Source organism: Lonchura striata, chromosome 1 (assembly GCF_046129695.1).
Source record: "Lonchura striata isolate bLonStr1 chromosome 1, bLonStr1.mat, whole genome shotgun sequence".
NCBI classification, from domain to species: Eukaryota; Metazoa; Chordata; class Aves; order Passeriformes; family Estrildidae; genus Lonchura; species Lonchura striata.
In genome coordinates, this window is record NC_134603.1 from 50923093 (window position 1) to 50941347 (window position 18255).

Below are 18255 nucleotides of genomic sequence, written 5' to 3' on the forward strand. Positions count from 1 at the left end.
CAGTCTTTCCCTTCTCCAGTAAAAGCTCCTTGCTGTTGGCCTTTGTGGATTATCATGTTTGTGAATTTGCTGTTGGCTGTGGCATCTTTTGTTCCCCTTTCCTTCCCTTAAGCCAAGTTCTTAGTTAGATAGTTTTGCCTACCTGCTGCTTGGGATCATCTTGAAGCTGAACACAGGCTGTCTTCCATGCCCCCCAGTTAAGGGGCTTCTTCCATATGCTTACCTTCATTCAAAAAACATCTTCTAACCTGGTGCTGAGATTATGTGTTAATAAGTAGTCAAATGATTAGGCTGAGGAGCAGTGAAAGGCAGCCTAAGATGATACTAATTAGGGGCTTTTGGCGATGTAGTGAAAGATGAACAAAGATGATTACGAGAGAGTTGGGCCTTAAAGGCGAGGATTTACAGTTTTTAGTAAGGGATTTACAGTACAGAAGCTGTTGTTGATCTGCCATCTGTGAGAACTGCTTCAGCAGTGTTAATTTGAGATGTTATCTTGAAAATCTCTTCATGCATAAATCAATGTGATAGTGGTCCTTTTTAAAATAGTGAAGCCATCTTTATGACTTTATTTTTTGTTTGTATGTTAGGTGTGGACCTTAACAATGACCATGTTTTGCTTTACCAAAAAAGATTTCCAAGTTTTGTTTCTTGTCACATTTTGTGGGTGACAGTTGCACCACATAATGCTGAGGATATTGCAACACAGGGAATAGTTTCCTACAAATAAAATGCCAGAGTTTGGGCATTGCAGATATATACAAGTCTTATGATCAAAAGCAAGCAGGCACAGAATGAGACTGTAGTGTCTTCTCTTAGCAAGGAAGGATGTGATCAGAGTGCAGCTGAGTCAATGTGCAACATCCCCATTACCCCCATGTCCTGTATCTACCAGGATCTGAAGTATGGATGGCTAAAAGGATGGACTGTGAATAGGCCATTCTTCAGTATGCTCATTTTGGGAAAACAAATCATTACAAAACACAACAGCTTCCCCCTTAAAACCCAAAAAAAGGTGAAGGGGTTGGAGTATGGATATGTGCCACTAGTCCTTTGGCACTGAAGAACAGACCTATTGCTGCAAATCAGTGAAGGAGGAAAATTACTATAGGATTAATATAGCATTTACCTTAAGTCTACAATATTCTTGCATTTGAAGTTAGACTAAAATAATTCCCTAAAAAATTGTAAGGTAAATGTGCCAGAAAGTGTAAGAAAAATAAGAATACAAATTTTGTCTTATTCTTGTTGCTTAAATTAATTCTTGTCTGCTCTCAGGCTTACCTGAGGCTACAGGGAGAAAAGCAAAAAACAAAATCTGCCAAAGAACATGGGAAAATATGTCTGAATGTAATGTATGCATAAAATGCGGGACACTCATCTTGTAAATGAGGCAGTTTTCTGCAGGAAGGAGATCCATTATTTTGTAGTACTTTCACAACTGTGGAGAAGCAGAGGTGCTTTTTGTCAACCATGGTTTAAATTTTACATCAATAAAATAACCTTCTAAGGTACAGAAACTATTAAAAACAGTGAAGCTGGCCATTCATCTTGCAAGTCTCATCTAAAGAATAAAAACTTAATATAATTTTTTTCTCCAGAAAGTTCTCATGCACAGAATTCCCTGTCTCCATGAACATCTGCTTAGTCCTCTATTTAATTTGGTTTAGCTCTGTTTCTTTAGCCCTATTATCTACAAAATAAAATACTTTCTAAATAAATACTATCTAAATATTATCTACAAAATAAAATACTTTCTAAATAAAATACTATATCTCCCAAAACACGGCTAATCAATTCATGCCACAGGTGAATTATGTCACAATTTTTTTACCATTGTGAATAAAACAAATTGTGTGAAAAGGTGTGTGTGTGTGTGTGTGTGTGTGTGTGTGTGTGTGTTCTTCAAAGTCTCAATCCATTTTAGTGGAGCTATTTAAAAAGAGCAGTGACTTCACTGATTGTGAGGATATTTTCTGGAATAGGTGGTTGTTTTTCATCACTACTCTGTATGACTTTATATGATAATTTCATGGCAGGTTTTGGAGTGGCAGGTTCTATATAAAAAAGTGTTTTTATGTTTAAGTCTTGTGGTTTTCTGGCTTGTTTCCTTGATGGTTTTGGGTTTTGTTGTTGTTGTTGTTGTTCTTTGTTTGTTTGTTTTTTTAAGAAAGGATAGATCTGTGAAAGAATTTCCTTGCTTCACAATTTAGAACTCTTTTATAGATTAGGAATTGCCTTGTATTGTCCCTACTGCTGTTGTTGGCAGTTTACATACCAGCAATATAAAACTGTGAAGCTAGGCTGGTGTCCTTGTTTATCATGAGAATAAGACATTTTTTCCTCAGAATTCATTGGCAATTACTCCTGGAAGCAGAACTAATATGGATTTGGAAGAAGTAGAAGAAAATATATGCAGAATATTACTAATTGCAATAATAGAATTTTTTGGTGTATGCTTTTTAAGACAGGAGGAAGAGTAAAATAGATTACAAAAATTGAGAGGAAGTGGAGAAAGGCAGGGAATAAGAGATGGATGTGTTTTAAAAAGTAAGTTAGGAATCATTTGAAATTCATAAGACAAAGCAGTAAAAGGGGGAATAGGATGACCAAGCCTGTCAGTTTGCTGTAGTGTAGCATGGCTGCCTGGGAGTAAACTGTGTTACATATCTGTAATTCTTCATTGGGTAATTTCACTCAATATAAAGTTCTGAGAGATTGATTTTTTTTCTCAGGAGAACGTGATGTTTTGAGCGAACAAGTTTAACTTTTCAGAGATATGTGGCATCTGATATTTGTAAAATACTTGATTTGGTGCCATGTGACATGTTTATGTAGAAATTGTAATGGTACGGAATCATCAGCGTACATCAAATGTCTTTTAGAAAAATGGTTAATAGGCAATCAGGGTGGAGTATGTGGAGGTCCTCTGAGGATTAGTTTTAAATCTGATGATGTTATTAGTGATGAGGAAGAAATACAGAGTCATTACTGATAAAAGCATGCAGATGACAACAGATTTAGTGCCATGGTAAGTAGTGATCAGAGGAGAGAGAAGTCATCTATTAAGGTGGAACTATATGTTCTGACACAGAAATGACACATGCTTCCAGCCTCAAGAAACATTATCAAGGAGCCAGTGATTGAGAAAGACATGGAAGCCATGCTTTGTGATGTGTGATCAGAAATATCTGAAACACTTAGTAGGAGAAACACTTAGTATTATTAGTATGTCATTGGAATACTTGATCTGGCTCATGCAACATCTCAGCTCATGAATGACCACAAACTCAGGAAAGCTCTGAAGAACTATTCTGAACCATTAAGTCTTTGGAAGTGCACCTTTGAAATTCCTTACATCTAGAATCTATTCAGCAAGTTGTATTTACAAGATTTGATCTAGGTTTGGAAACATGCTGTAGAGAACTGCTGTTTAATAATTGAGGCAGGCCTCTACTACAAAGAAGCCTGAAGGACTAAACAAATTCAGGCTGAGAATAAAGCGGATTGATTTTTGGAAAAACTGGAGAGTTTAGTGGGTGTTCCTTTGGACCTAATGGGTGTCCTGTGGACCTAATGGGATGCATCAGAGCGCTGGTGATGTCATTACAAGGCCATTCTTCATAACCTTTCAAAGATCATGGCAACAAGGAGAGCTAGAGGAAAACAAATGTCAAAAAGAGTAAGGAAAAGGATCTGGGAAACAACATGCATGTCAGCCTCACCTCAGAAGGAGATGGAGCAACTAATTCTGGAAACGGTTTTCAGGCATATGAAGGACAAGAAGATCAGGAGGAGTTATCATGAACTCATCAAGGGGAAGTGACCAACATGATGACCTTAACCAACTTAATAACCAGATATGATGAAAGGGTTGGCCTGATAGATGAGAAGAGACCGCCACATATTGTCCACCTTGACTGCAGTAACTCACAGAGAAGCTGATGGAGTATAGGCTGAATGAGCAGACAGTGGGCAGGCAGAAAACTGAGTGAGCAGCCAGGCCCAAAGGGTGATGGTCAGTGGCACGTAGTCTTAGCTAGAGGCTGGTGGCTGGTGATAGACTTGAGGTGTCCAGTCCTGTTTAGCACCTTCATTAATGATCTGGATGAGGGGGCAGAGCACAGCCTCAGCAGGTTTGCAGGTGACACAAAACTGGAAGGGATGGCTGATATACTAAAGAACTGTTCAGCAAAATGCAAGGTCTTGCACCTGGCGAGGAATTGTCCCTGACATCAGTACAGGCTGGCATCTGACCAGCTGGAGAACAGCCTTACAAGAAAGGCCCTGTGGATCAAGGTGAACACACATGGACCAGCAACAGGTCCTTGCAGTAGAGGCCACTGGTATCCTGGATTGCATTCGGAGTATTCCCAGCAAGTCTGGGGTGCTGATCCTTCCTCTCTGCTCAGCACTGGTGAGGCCAAGCCTGGAGTGGTGGGCCCAGTTCTGGGCTCCCCAGTACAAGGGAGACATGAATATATCGTAGAACATCCAGTGAAGGGCCACAAAGATTGTGGACTGGAGTCTGTCTCTATAATAAAAGGCTGAGAGTGCTGGAATTGCACAGCCTAGAGAAGAAAAGGCTCAGGCAGAGCTTATCAATGACTATAAATATCTGAAGGGATGGTGCAAAGAGGACAGAGCCAGGCTCTGTTCACTGGTGCTGGGTGATGGGAGCAGAGGCAATGGGCACAGCCTGAAATACAAGAGATTCCCTCTGAACACCAGGAAACTGAAAGAAGTGACAGAAGTCTGCCACAGATTGCCTGTGATGGTTGTGGAGTCGCCAGCCTTACAAATACTCAGGAACTATTTGGTTGTTGTCACTTGACACGCAATTCTTACCATCTGATTAACTCTTTAGACCTATTTGCTACTTCAGATACCGAGACCAAGTACAACTTTACTAAGGATTTTTAAATGTTTAAGTAGGATGCAGTTGAAAAAATGTGAAAATTGCCCTGGAAGCTCAATTGTTTTAATGACTAATAAATAATTAAAGGTAAATCAAGAGAGATATTTGAAAATATGCATTAAAATGTATGTATATATTCCCTATATAACAAGTAATGTTAATATTATATCAGTACTTTGAAGTAATTGAGCCTAAAACCTCTGACCTAGCCTCATCTGTCATAAATCAATGACACTGCTCTGATCTATACTGTATGGAGACATGAGCATACACTTAACTATTTTTATTTTTATCCCTATCCTGAAGCAAACTTTAGCAACTGAGAGGGCATGACCTTCCCAGTGTGACATACTAGTGTCCCAGGAATATCAAATGTTTTTCATGAAGGATCAGAGATGCTTGTTCCAGCATTACAACCTGGAAAAAACATCCCTTTCATCAGGTGTGAACCACAAATTAATGGAAAGCAAAAAAGAATTTGAATGAACCTGACAGTTTTTTGGAGTCGCTCATACTCAGGTGATTACAGTCACTCACACACAACCTGGTTGGAAATTAGATTGACGATTTGTATGGCCCAAATTTTTCTTTCTGTTACAGTACAACATTTAAGTGAATTTACTACTGACTTAATCCTTTTATAGGCAAGAATTGAAAATAATTATCTGGGTAGTGTAGTGATAGTGCCCTATTCTGCTGTGTGGGAGGTTCAGGAGTTTGCTTCTTGGGTCATCTAAGCTTGGACATGTCAGTGTTGCAGTAGTAATGTTTTCAGCAGTGTCAAATGTGGGTCTCTCTTGTAGCTGAGGCGACCTTGTGAAAATACCAGAGGATTCTAAAATTAATGCATTTTTTTGCTTCTGAAAGAAGGTTATAGATGTGATGAATGAAATAAAGGATAATTTACTGCAAGAGATAATGACTAAAACTAAGGGGAAAAAAGTAGTAGCTAACTACATTTAAAAATAGAAAGTTATTTATACCTGTAGCACAGTTAAAGCCTGTTGTGCTATCTGAATTTAGCAAGCAGACCTGGGATTCAGCCTTAGTGCTGCTAATGACTGGAGGCATTATTGATGTAGTGAACTAATTACCCGTGTGATGAAGTTGCCTGCTGGAGGTTTTGACTGCTTCATCACTGTGTCACCTCCTACAGGTTAATTCACAGGACAGCACAGGTACAAACCTCCAGGTGGAGGTCCTGCTCTCCTTCATCCAGTCACAGAGTCGTAGTGACAGCAGTAGCTAATATGGAGATGAATATTTTCCTGAATTATTGATCGAGTAGAGCTGTATCAATGGTTGCAGAAATAATGCTTGCATCACCCAGCTAAAGTCTGTAGCACTTCACAGTTGCTGCATGGAAAGTGCATACTTGGGGACTTTTAAGAAGAAAGCCAAAAAAGGTAACAGCCTTTCTCACCTGAAGGAAAACGCACAGATATTAGAAAGAAAGGGGAAAAAAAAAAAAAAAAAAAAAAAAGAGTGGCAGGTTTCTTAGGTTAGCAGACAGGACGGGCTGCAGGGGCTTTAATGTCTGATTTAAAGTTTGATCTACATAAAATTCTTTTATGGCATTTGTTCTCAGATGTCTCAGTGCACACATTAGAAGTCAGAACATAAACAGCTTGTTAAATTAGATAATAAACTATTTTACTCAAAATTTATAGGGAAAAATGGCATTAGTAAAGTACTTTAATAAGGAAAAAAATGAGTACCAATGTGTTCTGTTTTTTATTTTGCTCTACCCATTGATGAAGTAGAATATAAACTTCTGATAGAAGAGGCAGATGACTTATAAAATTTATCTGAACATTATTCATTTATAGAAGTGTTTAGGGTTTTTTTTTTCTGTTTTTAATGGTGGCATAGCTGAAAAATCTCTTGAGACTAGCAAAACTAATACTGCCTTTGTTCTTTACTTAAAGCTAGAGCTGTGTTGTAAATAGTCTGTATTTTTCATATGAGCTTAATATGCTGTAGTATAACAGGATGCATTAAGTGTTCTCTAACAACTGCAGAACTCATCAAGCAAATGGAAAGATTAGCCCTGAAATCAAGCTTCAAACTTTTATTTTCTCACAATCAATATACAAGTAATGCATGTTGGATTTATAATGATATGAGATTGACTGCTTAAATCCTTTTTAAAGTTCAAAGCTGATAGAGACAGATTGTGTCTACAAGCAATCCACAGCAGAGTTTCTAAGTAGAGGCTTGTGATAAATAAGTGAAATTGGGTTTGACTGAAATGGCCCATCAGTCCCATATGGGTTTAGCAGGAAGATTTCAGGCTCAAAAAGACAGAGGTTTGGAGGAGCATCAAGCATTGGTTTCACAGCACCTGAGATTGCTTTGTGGAGTCTGCTGGGAGACGTAAAGACTAGAGGCTCATTAAAAATGAGTATAGCACCAGGGAGGATGATTGAGCTTCAAGTACACTTGTGTTTTTTAGTTTGAAGAGTTTAAAGGTGAAGATACATTTTAAAAGCTGAACTGGCAGATGTGAAGAATGCTGTCAGGTTTCTCAAAGAAATCCCTTTATATAGAGATAAATAGCATGTTACAGTAGTTTTTTGACAAGATCAAGGGAGAAAAAAAAGCAAACCCAAAAAATTACTCAGTTCGGAATGTCCTGATAGTAGGATGAAATAATAGTTAATCTCTCAGCTATCAAAATTGAATTTTGATAAAACAGGTTGTCTTCAGTCCTACTATCTTATACTTTCAGAGGCAGTATTTACTGCCTGTAAAAGCTGTGAAATCTGGGGGAGAAATTAGTCTTGGGGCTACCCTTGAGGATATTATATCTGTAATAGCAGTTCAGCTATGGTATCTTCAAGTGTGCAATGGGTCCACTGCTTTAGAGATGGCTTTTACCTAATCAAGATTTTTAACTGTTCTACACTCTCGTATTTATTTACTTTAGAAAAACATTAGATTGTGCTTTAAAATCAGAACGTAGCTTCTTATTTGCTTTTTATTCAGATATAATATGTGCTGTTAACAGATACAGTTCTTACACAACACTTAAAGTAATATGAAATATCATAGGTTTTGATTAGTCTGTAGGAACTTAAGGATTGTTTGTCAATGTGTGTCCATTTACCTAATGCAGGAAGACAAGGAATGAACAAAGCCACGTTGACCTGGGAAGTAACACTTTGGTTTGGTTTCTTCAGTCAGAACAAGTGTTCTTTGGCTCAACCTGAATTCTAAATTTATGTGATAAATATATTGAAGCAACGTAGTCCTTTTTTTCATAGTCTCATAGCATGAAATGCAGCTAATCACTGTTTGTTTGGTGAAAACTTTTGTGGCTCTTAGCATGACCATAGACAAAAGAACAGTAGATGCTCAGTGTGTTACTTATGTTTGCCTTCATTCAAATCCATTCATTCCTGCCTATCCTTTATAACATGGGGAAAAGCTTTGTGAGGGAATTGAATAGCACAATTTCTAACTAAGAATGAAAGTGCTGGATTTTTAGTAATTTTAAGAAAAAAGTGCTGCTTTTTGAAGTTATTAAGAAGTGCCTTAGTGAAAAACAGATTCCGCTGGGATCAGAAATTTAATGGCTTTGTGAGTTGAATGGCGAGCAGGCTGGTTGTGGAAAAGGTGTTTTGACTGTCTTTTATTAGGCTGTATTTCCCCAGAGCCCTAGGATGGATGTAGCATGAAAAGGTTTGTCTTCATGACAAACTGAAAATCTAATGTGGTGTTTCCTGAACAGATGTTAGAGAGAAATGGTCTGGTGTGGTCTCATAATCACAGTCGTGATGATTGTATGTTTCTTAGGTTATACTGTGTTTTAAATAGAGTGTTGAGATGAGCAGACCCTGTATTTTGATAAATTTTGGCTGCAAGGCTCTTCCTCCCAGCTGGGATGGAAAAAAAGAGTAGTTCTCCCCACCCTGTTTTTTCCTTCCTTCTGAATTGCGTTTTATTTTGCTTCAGACTTCCCATTATATATGATTTTTTTTTCTTTAATATTGTCTATGCAGTTCTGTATTGTTTTCCATTGTGTACAGTTTTTTGGTGCTTTCCAAATGCCTTTCCCTCCTCTCCCCTTCCCTGGATGAATCTTTCTGTGCTGTTTTAGTGAGTTATAAAGATGCTGGGATGCTTAGGTGAGGTGAAATAAAAAGGACTAAGCAGTTTTGAGGATAATCAGTTAAAAAACTGGAATTCATTTCAATCTACGGAAAGTAGACATCTGTCTTATTTTGCTGGAATTTGCTTATCTTCAACAGATCAGCACAACTGTTTACATCCCTCATAAATACCATATTGAAAGATTACTGGTGAGTGATTCTTGAGTTTACCCTTTGTTAGGGTTAGCACTTCACCTAATGAAACAACTTTGCCTTTAAGCCTTGGTAGCTCTGTAGGAGCAAACGAAACCAAAAAAGAGTGAGACCAAAACAGGAATTTTTAGGTTTTTCTCTTTCCTTGCATCTGCACATGCTTGGCATATTTTGGTGGTAGATTCTCCTCAGTATACTGAAAAGAGAAGTGAAGATAAAATTGCAATAAAATCTGAATGAGAAAAGGTTAGAAGCATTCTACGTAATAATTAAATTAATAGGGGCAGCATCTGTTCCCAATCTAAGAAACCACAAATAGATGCTGAGTGGAAGAGAGATCCCTGTGTGCTTTGTCCCTCAGTTGACAGAAGGGCGAAGTGCTGCAGGCTGCTGCTTCAAAGTCGCAGTTGGGAGGGGCAGTGTGGTCCAGGGGCTGCACTGAAAATCACCCCTCTTCCTTTTCTTCCCTGGAAAAGAGTACAGAGACATCCTTGTGGGTTTTACTGTGGATTTCCAAAACAGAGATGTAATTTCAAACTGTTTAAGAGGTGCTGCATGGTGTCAAATTAAAGTATGCCTAATTGTTACCTTCTGTATATGTGAATTCACTGTGTGCATCCCACCCTCTTGATCACGTCCTTACCAGTCTCCATTTCAAGTAAATGGGGAAGAGAATTCTCCCATACCTCCCATATCTCTGTTCCATAGCATCTGCTTCCTTTGCCAGCCAGGACTGACTGAATGCTTCTACATGTTTAATAAAGGGGTTCTGTGCACTCCTGGGTGGCAGCTATAAAAATAAATTAAATAAATCATAGGGTATAAACTATATGAAATAGGCGTGCAGTTGCATTTTTGTTTTTCTCAGTAGGCTTGTTCCACTGCCAGAATATAATTTGAATTTTTAATTCTGTTTTAAGTATGTGGAGAAGGTTCCTTTTGTTAGTTATTTGTAGGTCAAAGCTTTATGCTGAAATGTCTCAGGCTGTTTATACAAGAGATTTTTTGCATTTTGAAGCAAATTTTTGTCATGTATTTGTGATAAACAAAATGTGAAATGTATGAGAAATCCGCATTTTATTTATTCATTTTTGTAGTGGTTTTGACCACAGTCCAGAATTTCATCACATTTGCTCAGCTCCAATAAAAATGTAAATCACCTGTCTCTCTCCCTTTTACAACTGGTATGCCCAGTGTGATCTTTTTAATTAGGTCTATATCTCTGTAGGTTAAAAAGATGTTACAAATTGGACTTTTGGTTGTTCTTGGAAAGTCTTTCCAAAGTACTTCTCATATGGAGCTTTTTTTGGTAAGGCTTTTTTAAGAAAGTTACCATAACATACATTTTTAAAGTAAATTCCCTAATCTAGATTTTGATTTAAGGATTAAAATAGAAAAGGACAACAATACATATACAAAAAAAAAAAAAAAGAAAGAAACAAAAAACTCCCACCAACCCCCTCCCCCCAACAGCCACTTAAATTTATCCATAGCAGTTACTTATACAAGATATGTCTCTTACTATTAACTCATGTCAAATTGAAAGAATAGCTGTTATTTTTAACACCCAGAATGATATCCTCCCTTTAACTAAAGCATAAAATCTGATGACTTCTACAAATACGCTTGTTTTAATAGTACTTATCAAAACAGGGTCTCCATAATACATTTCTACATTATCCTGCTCGCTCTTTATGGGATTGAACACTCAAATATTTCTCTTGGTAGATGTCCTAACTAATGACAGCTGCAGCAGGGCTATAATTTGTGTATGTAAGCATGTATGTGCACTTGCCCGTATAATTGATGCCATACATTAAGAAAAGCAATCACTAATATTGTGAAATCGAACACCCTGCCATTAAATAATGCCACAAATAAGTTTGCTCATAGAATATTAATGTGAACCCATTTTCCTATGGACCTCATAAATATTCACTGATACGAAAATGGCACAAATACACAGATTGTATTTGCTTACACAAGATAAATGAATTTTATTTTAAGAGCCTTTATTAATTGTCTTGCTTTGGTGAGTGGATTCTTTTTCTATGTTTTGATAGCTCAAAGGAGTTTAAATGCATATTCTGAGAGGAAACATTGTTCAGGGCTTTTCAGTTACATCCAGGAACCCAAATTTTGAATTATTCTCAGTATCTATTAGAAAAATGTTAAAAAACATTTTATTTGCCTAAGAATGGGCAGCTTTCTGTGGGAAATTAGAACTGATAAATATGCCTTCCATAAAATTCAACTTTCCTATATTATCCTCTGTCACTAAAACTGAAACATTTTTGGCAACATTCACGTTGATTCAGTTTCTGTCAGGTAAATGGAGAGAGAACAGAGAGAACAACTGTAAATGTTTTATGAATGTGTGGTGAAGTTTTGAGGACTCTTAAATAACAGCTTTAAGCATTTATCTGATTTTTTTTTTTTTTTTTGGCATGTTGTCATGTCATCACTTGTGATACTGCTGGAATTGTGTCCATAAATTTGGAATTCCTTAGCATTCTTGTATGTCCTTCTCCACAAGTCGTAGCACAGTTTTATAGATATATTTTTTGTCTGTTTTTCTCCCTTAGGGACAGAATTAATATCAGCCTTTCTTATTTCTAAATACATACTTTTACCTCATGGTCTTTGCTCTGACTCATGAGATTTTTTCAGACAATTCTATTATCTACCTTTTTCAAAACCCATTCTGAACACAGCCACAATCATAAAAGGTCTCTAATTGTAAAGTCTGTTTCCTTTTGCTCTTCTCTCTCACTCCCATGGATATGTAGACTTGACAAAAGGTAGATACTGTTTTAAATAAGATCAACTTTATGCAGCACATGGATTTTCAGGCTCCCTGACCAGTAATATAGATTACAGAATTATTTTAGAACTCTGAACACTTGCCTTTGGTAGGGAAAAAAAAAAAAAAAAAACAAACATTGGTATATTTTGAGAGAAAATAAATGTTCAATTTTAAAACAGACTACCCACTGTTGAAAGCTCACTTGTAAAGCCTGGATAAGAATTTGTGGTGCATGTATGTCACAGCAGATACATGTCATCTCTGTGTGTGTTTTGAAGGCACACAGAGAAGAGTTTATTTCACTGGCTATCTCTGAGCTAGCATGTCTGGAAAGCCTTTTCAACATGTAATACTGTAACACCTTTGAAAGGGCGGGTAGAGCTTTTTTTTTTTTTTTTTTGCTGAGAATCTACATACAAAGTAGAATCTAGCAGACCACTGTGCTCAGTTTCTAATAAGTTGTTTAAACCATCCATTTACCTAGCTGAAGTTCATTTACATGAACCTTTATTGGCTCAACTATTTATTGATTTCAGAGAAGCAAATGGTTTTGAACTAGGCAATTTCTGACATCACCCCATCTATAGTAAAAAGTATGCAGCAGATCAGACCAGTGGTACAGGTTTACAGGCAGCAGTTCAATTTTTTTAATGTTAAAAATTGTACATTTATTCCCACTGTTGCTTTCTCTGTTAGTGAGTTTATAATTGAGAATGGCTTATTTCCTCTTTATGACTTCTTATCTTCTCCCAAAGGAGAAATTGGTTATTCTCTGATGGGATGGTTTGTCAGCTTAGAGGCACAGGATCCCATTTTCCTAATGCTTTGTTTCTCCGATCACTTTCTGTTGTCATCAGAGTGTCTAGATAGGATGACTGTCTTGAGCAGTAACCCTTCAGGAGAAGCTGACTAATTCACAGTTTTAACAACTGTAGTTTGTAATTTTTCAATTTTTTTTACCCAGGTTTTCAGTTTTTTCATTTTTCAGGTTTTTCAGTTATTTCAGTTTTCATTTGCCTTGGTACGTTGTCCTGGTGATGTGCTTGGTCCATTGCTCTTGGATGCAGGCATGTTCGTGGGGACAGGAGGGAATGCAGTTGGCTGAGGAATGCAATGTTGTTGGTTTGGGCAGAGGCTTCTTCTTTGTTGTGGACAGAAAGGGAGGATAAATTGCCTTAACAGGAGATTAATCTCTCCTTGAATATCCAAGCCTCCTGATAGGAAATGTGGTCTAGGCGTCCCAACTTTCAGATCAGATATCAACATTTTAATTTTTATTTCAAAGTATAGTTACATTGCACTTAGAGTTAATCGACATAACACCATTTCCAGTATGAAACCAAAAAGAGACAGCAGAATTCAGAATACTTTTTAAACGAGATAGGAATAGTAGGAAAACGGGGGATTCAGTAAACTTATGTTCTGGATGCATGTATTCTGCAGCAGAATTCATGGCACTATGGCAGATCAGAAGCCATATGTCTTTGCTGCAAAGAAAAAATTGATTTTACCCCAAAGCAGGGCCATTGCATCAGTTCTGGTATGCACTTATGTTCCCTTCTGGTGCTAGCACTGACACTCATAAGAATTTTGCTAGTTTTAGCGCTTGTACACTTGGCAGCAAATTTTTGATGGAAAGTGCATATTGATTTGAGATCTCTGAAGTATATCAAATCAACAGAAATAAAGCAGTGCCCAGCGTAATTTGAGCTTTTTTTCTTACGTTACTTTTTGTCATTTAAAGGATTTGTAGTATCCTGCTGTTTGCTAACGTATTCTTTGAGAATGCTTCCTAACAGATGTCAAGAGTCTTTAAAACATAAAATAGTTTGAATAAAAATGTATTCAAATTAGGAAAAATATAATGCATTCTTTATCCCTTTTACTTTAATTGGTTGCTTTCATCTTAAATTATATTCCTTGTTTAAGCTCATAAAATTTTCAAGATCTCAAGTAATTTAGCCAGCTAAAATTGAAGTATCCAAAAAGGACTACATTCAGACAATGGCATAGTTTATACTAAACTGGGTTCATGATGGTTAAATGGATAATTGCAGTTGAAAGAACCATAGGCTCTAATAGACTGTGTTGCATCTTGTGCATTTGTCAATTCAGTTCCCCTTAGGAATCCAAAAATATCTATAAAATGCAGCACAAGCCAAGGAATCTTAATGGGATATGTATCTCCTGTTTTACTTATAAATATTTCAGTCAGCACAGAGATCATCCTTTAAAATACAGTTTGGCCATCCAAACGGTGATGTCAGTATAACAGGCAGGGAAATTGCTTTGCTTGATTAAACTGTGTAACAGCCAATATGTATTTTGATTGTTATTATTATCAATTCTAGTAGCAAAAACTGAGCAGATTTCTCAAGTGAGCTGGTGGATTATAAACAGCAGCCTGTCTTGGCAGTGGCTCGTGTTTCAAAACAGCTCAATGATGAGACACATTAAAGACCTGATAATTGCTCATATTTTACCAGTCCTTGTTGATACCATGGGTCCATTTCATGAGCTGAAAACCTTGCACAGTAAGATAAGCATGACTAGAAAATAGAAGAAGCAGCGCAGTAGCAGCCAGGAGGACTTCAGCAGAGGCAAATGTAGGGGTTTCTCAAAAGTTAATGACCCATTTCTAAAGAACTTCATCTTGTAGTATGGTCAAATGTGAGAGACAGAACTTTGTGGAGTTGGTTGTAAGCCACTAGGATCTTCAATGACTCTTAATTTACAGTAACTGTTTCTTGGCTGAGGTTTTTTTGTTGTTTGTTTTGTTCCACTCAGATGTTCTGTGTTACAAGCTTGCCTTTACTTCCGACACCTATATATGTCATGTATGCTATTTTAAACTGCAAATGGCTTTACATAAAGTCATGGCTGTGCAAAGCCTCAGTGTCTCAGTGTGGAAAGAAACCTGGCTTGACATCTGTGCTATTAAAGATCTAATGTATGCTGCTCAGTTCTCTGGATAGGTGGCTGTACAGCTTGATTACTTGTAGTGATACTTGCTGAACTTTATTTATTAGTTGTGGGTGGAAGGTGCTTAGGAATTGAAGGAGTTCAGAAGTTTCTTTCAAACTCTTCTTGTAACAGACATGGAAGATTTGATGCCCATTTTGATGAAGTTATAGTAATAGTAATACAGCAAAGGATGTAAGTGGCAAAGATGGAAAAAGAATACTGAGAGTATGATTTAGCCATAGACTTGCAAGAGAAATGAAGAAAAACAAGCAGTGAGAAAGGATCCTTTGTTGAGAAGCAAATGTCTAGACAAACAGAAATGTCATTCTATTTATCCACGTTTCTGACATCTTCTTAATTCATGAGAATGGTAGAAGCCTTTATTAACCATTTGTAACCACAAATCTTGCCTTTTTCCCAGTACTGGATATTTTGCAGTGCTTGACTGGGCTTCTGGGTTTGAGAAAGTAAACACTTTATATTATTTTGTCCTCTTATCACTAGAGATATGTTTGATGTAATAAAGTGTGGGAGCTATTCCATATATTCATTGGTCCTGGTTTGAATTGTAAACCCTGATTTATGCCAACTTCCATTTGGGTATATATTTTTTGCCAAGCTTGACTACAATAATACAGACTGCATAACTTGGTGTTTAAATTTATGTCCTATTATCATTAGCATTAGCAGTACTTTGTCAAGGAAACTACTTTTTTATTTTTATAAAAAAACACTAATATATCTGTTAAAGTTGATGTTTAGCTTGTATGTCTGAAACTTAGCTTGTGGTATATTTTATGAAGTTTGAAGTAATATTTATGCAAGTAATTCAAGTACTAGAAAAAATGTGTAAATGGCTGCCTAAATTTCGAAGCCTTCCCTCTGGAAATGTTGCAGATGTTATTTAATATACTCTATAAAAATCTCATGTATTTCTGAATTTTTTTGACTTCAGGAAAGAGAGTTTATATCTTCTGTTAACACTGAGGCAAAATGTTGGAGTTTGGATTTGTGAGTTTTTTAATAGGTTTTCTGTTCCCATTGGATTATCTAATTGAATTTTTTGCACTTAAATTTGTACAGAAAAAAAAAAGCAGTTTCCAGATGTGCCAATTTCAGTCATATACTTAGATGTATTGGAGACTTCCTATAGAAAGATATTTTAGAACAGAGTCTAATACAGGATGACCTGCATTTGAGGGCAGGGCAGACATGGTGTGTCTGTAAAGGCCCATGTAATATTCTCACAATTAAGAGAAGAAAAGATTATATGTTTGCAAAGTTCTTGCTATGAATTTGAAATATACACTTTGGCTAGTTGTTAAGAAGACTGGACTTTAGTTAGGTGGTATTTGTCAGGTGTAATAGAATTTTGTCTTCTACTTTTTGATAAGTGTAATGGTTTAAAGTCCTGGGAAGAAATTAATTCTATCCTAGTGAAAATGGGACAATATGATACTCTGTAATGCCATTTATAGTTCTCTAGGAAAATTCAGATTTTAAAAGTAATTTTTAAGCTAGATTTTGTCTGTATCCTATTTTAATACAACTTGGCAAGGCTAAGCCTACTGTGCCTTTGGATAGATAGCAAAGATAATGAATAGCCCTAAAGTTTAGTTTTGTTTGAACAGCTGAAGAATTTCCTTTAATATGGACAGAAATATCTCTGACTAGAGTGATATTTATTTTCCAAAATAGGAAAGATGTCATTCTTCACTGGAGTGAAACATCAAATAAAACAGAATTTTGTAACCCTGTGTTAGTCTCCTGTTAGATGATAACAGCATAAAAAAGCTGAAGTTTCCTCTGTACCACAGGAAAAAAAGTAAAGCTTTTCCATTTTCTTGTGGATAATGTTAAATTCCATTCTTCTAAATTTGGTACATTAATTTTTTCCCTACCCCAGCTTGGGGGAACGTGAGCTTTTGTATCATCTTACTCTCTTCTAATTTACCTAGAAGAGAGTGAGAAAAAAAGAGAAAATAATACTGTTTTCTTTCAGAGATTGTGAGACTGAGCATAATTGTCATTTTGAGGTAGATGTGTTATGTTGTGCCAGAGGCACTGATCCCACAAACGGCTATGCTGGTACCTGTTTGCATTGCAGCACACCTGGGAGCAGTTAGGTTTTCCCTTACTTGGAAACCAAGATACAGGAATGAAAGCTGGTGTTCCCACCCTTAGAGTTTTCTTCTAAAATCTAGGTCCTTGGGTATAGAATTTTTTTTTTCCCTGAAGAATGTTAATCATGTATTTTAATATTCTGATTTTTACTGCTGTTATTTGTTTTTGATACCTGGTGATTGGATAAGAGAAATTTGTCTGCAGTTCTAAATTTTCTCTTTTTTACCCTTAGGTAAAAAAGGTTTTCATGAGAAGAAACTTTTATGCCCTCTCAGAAAGTGAAGATTTGTATAAATTGTATTAAAAGATATCTAAAAATGACATAGCCTGCATTGAGTGATGTTTTGCAGTTGTTAGGATTGGAGATTCTCTATCTGTTACTTGCATGCCTTCATTTTTACCTTTGTGTTTCTTTAACAGGGTGCTGCACTTTTGATGAGCCCCTCAGTTCCTGTGGCTACAGTCAGTCAGATGATGATGATCTCAACTGGGACCAGGTGAACGCGCCGATGAAGCCGTCCTCGGGTCAAGGCCTGCCATCGGGTTCGTCTCCATTTTGCTTTGTTTCTCTTCAACATTAGATTATGTGTTTGTCTAGCATTTCTTAGCAGCGCTGTTCTTAAAATGCTGCTTCATCTGAGTCTGTTTTAAGTGAAATACTCAGATCTTGCAGGCGATTTCAATGAGGTATATTTTGCAAATCAAAGGTTTGGCTTCGTTTGGGAAGTATAAAGGTTTGGAAGAAGAAATTGAAGCTTGGTGTTGTTGGGGAAGACTAAAAGAAAACAGAAAGGTGACATGAAAATGAATCTGAAGTAGTACTAGAAACAGGCAGACAAGGCTTAGTAAGAGAGAAAAGGAAGATAGACTTAGATATTTTCATTGAAAGATATAATAATCAAAATCTGTTATAAAAAGATTTAGAGAGAAGGAGAGGTGAGTGAAAAAGCAAAGGTATCCCAAAACAAAGGATCTCGATACTATGCTCACTGATTTTAAAAGATAATTGTGATACTATTATTTAAAGTATTTTTTGCACTGCATTTAGTTGGACCTTGCTCCATAGCAACAACCTGTGCATTATGCCAAAGTAAACTCACTCTAGTAATATAGTCATTGCCTTAGTACTTCACCCA

The 18255-nt window shown here is 36.7% G+C and overlaps 1 protein-coding gene across 7 annotated transcripts in view; it reads left to right on the top strand.

The window, feature by feature from the left end:
• The window catches only part of PTPRM (protein tyrosine phosphatase receptor type M), a 442831-nt gene that overhangs the window by 83638 nt on the left and 340938 nt on the right, over positions 1-18255 (top strand). For all 7 annotated transcript variants that reach the window (XM_021525180.3, XM_021525188.3, XM_021525183.3 and 4 more), the window contains exon 2: positions 17540-17662. In XM_021525180.3, the coding sequence (XP_021380855.1) occupies positions 17540-17662 (123 nt within the window). The remainder of the gene's footprint in view (positions 1-17539; positions 17663-18255) is intronic.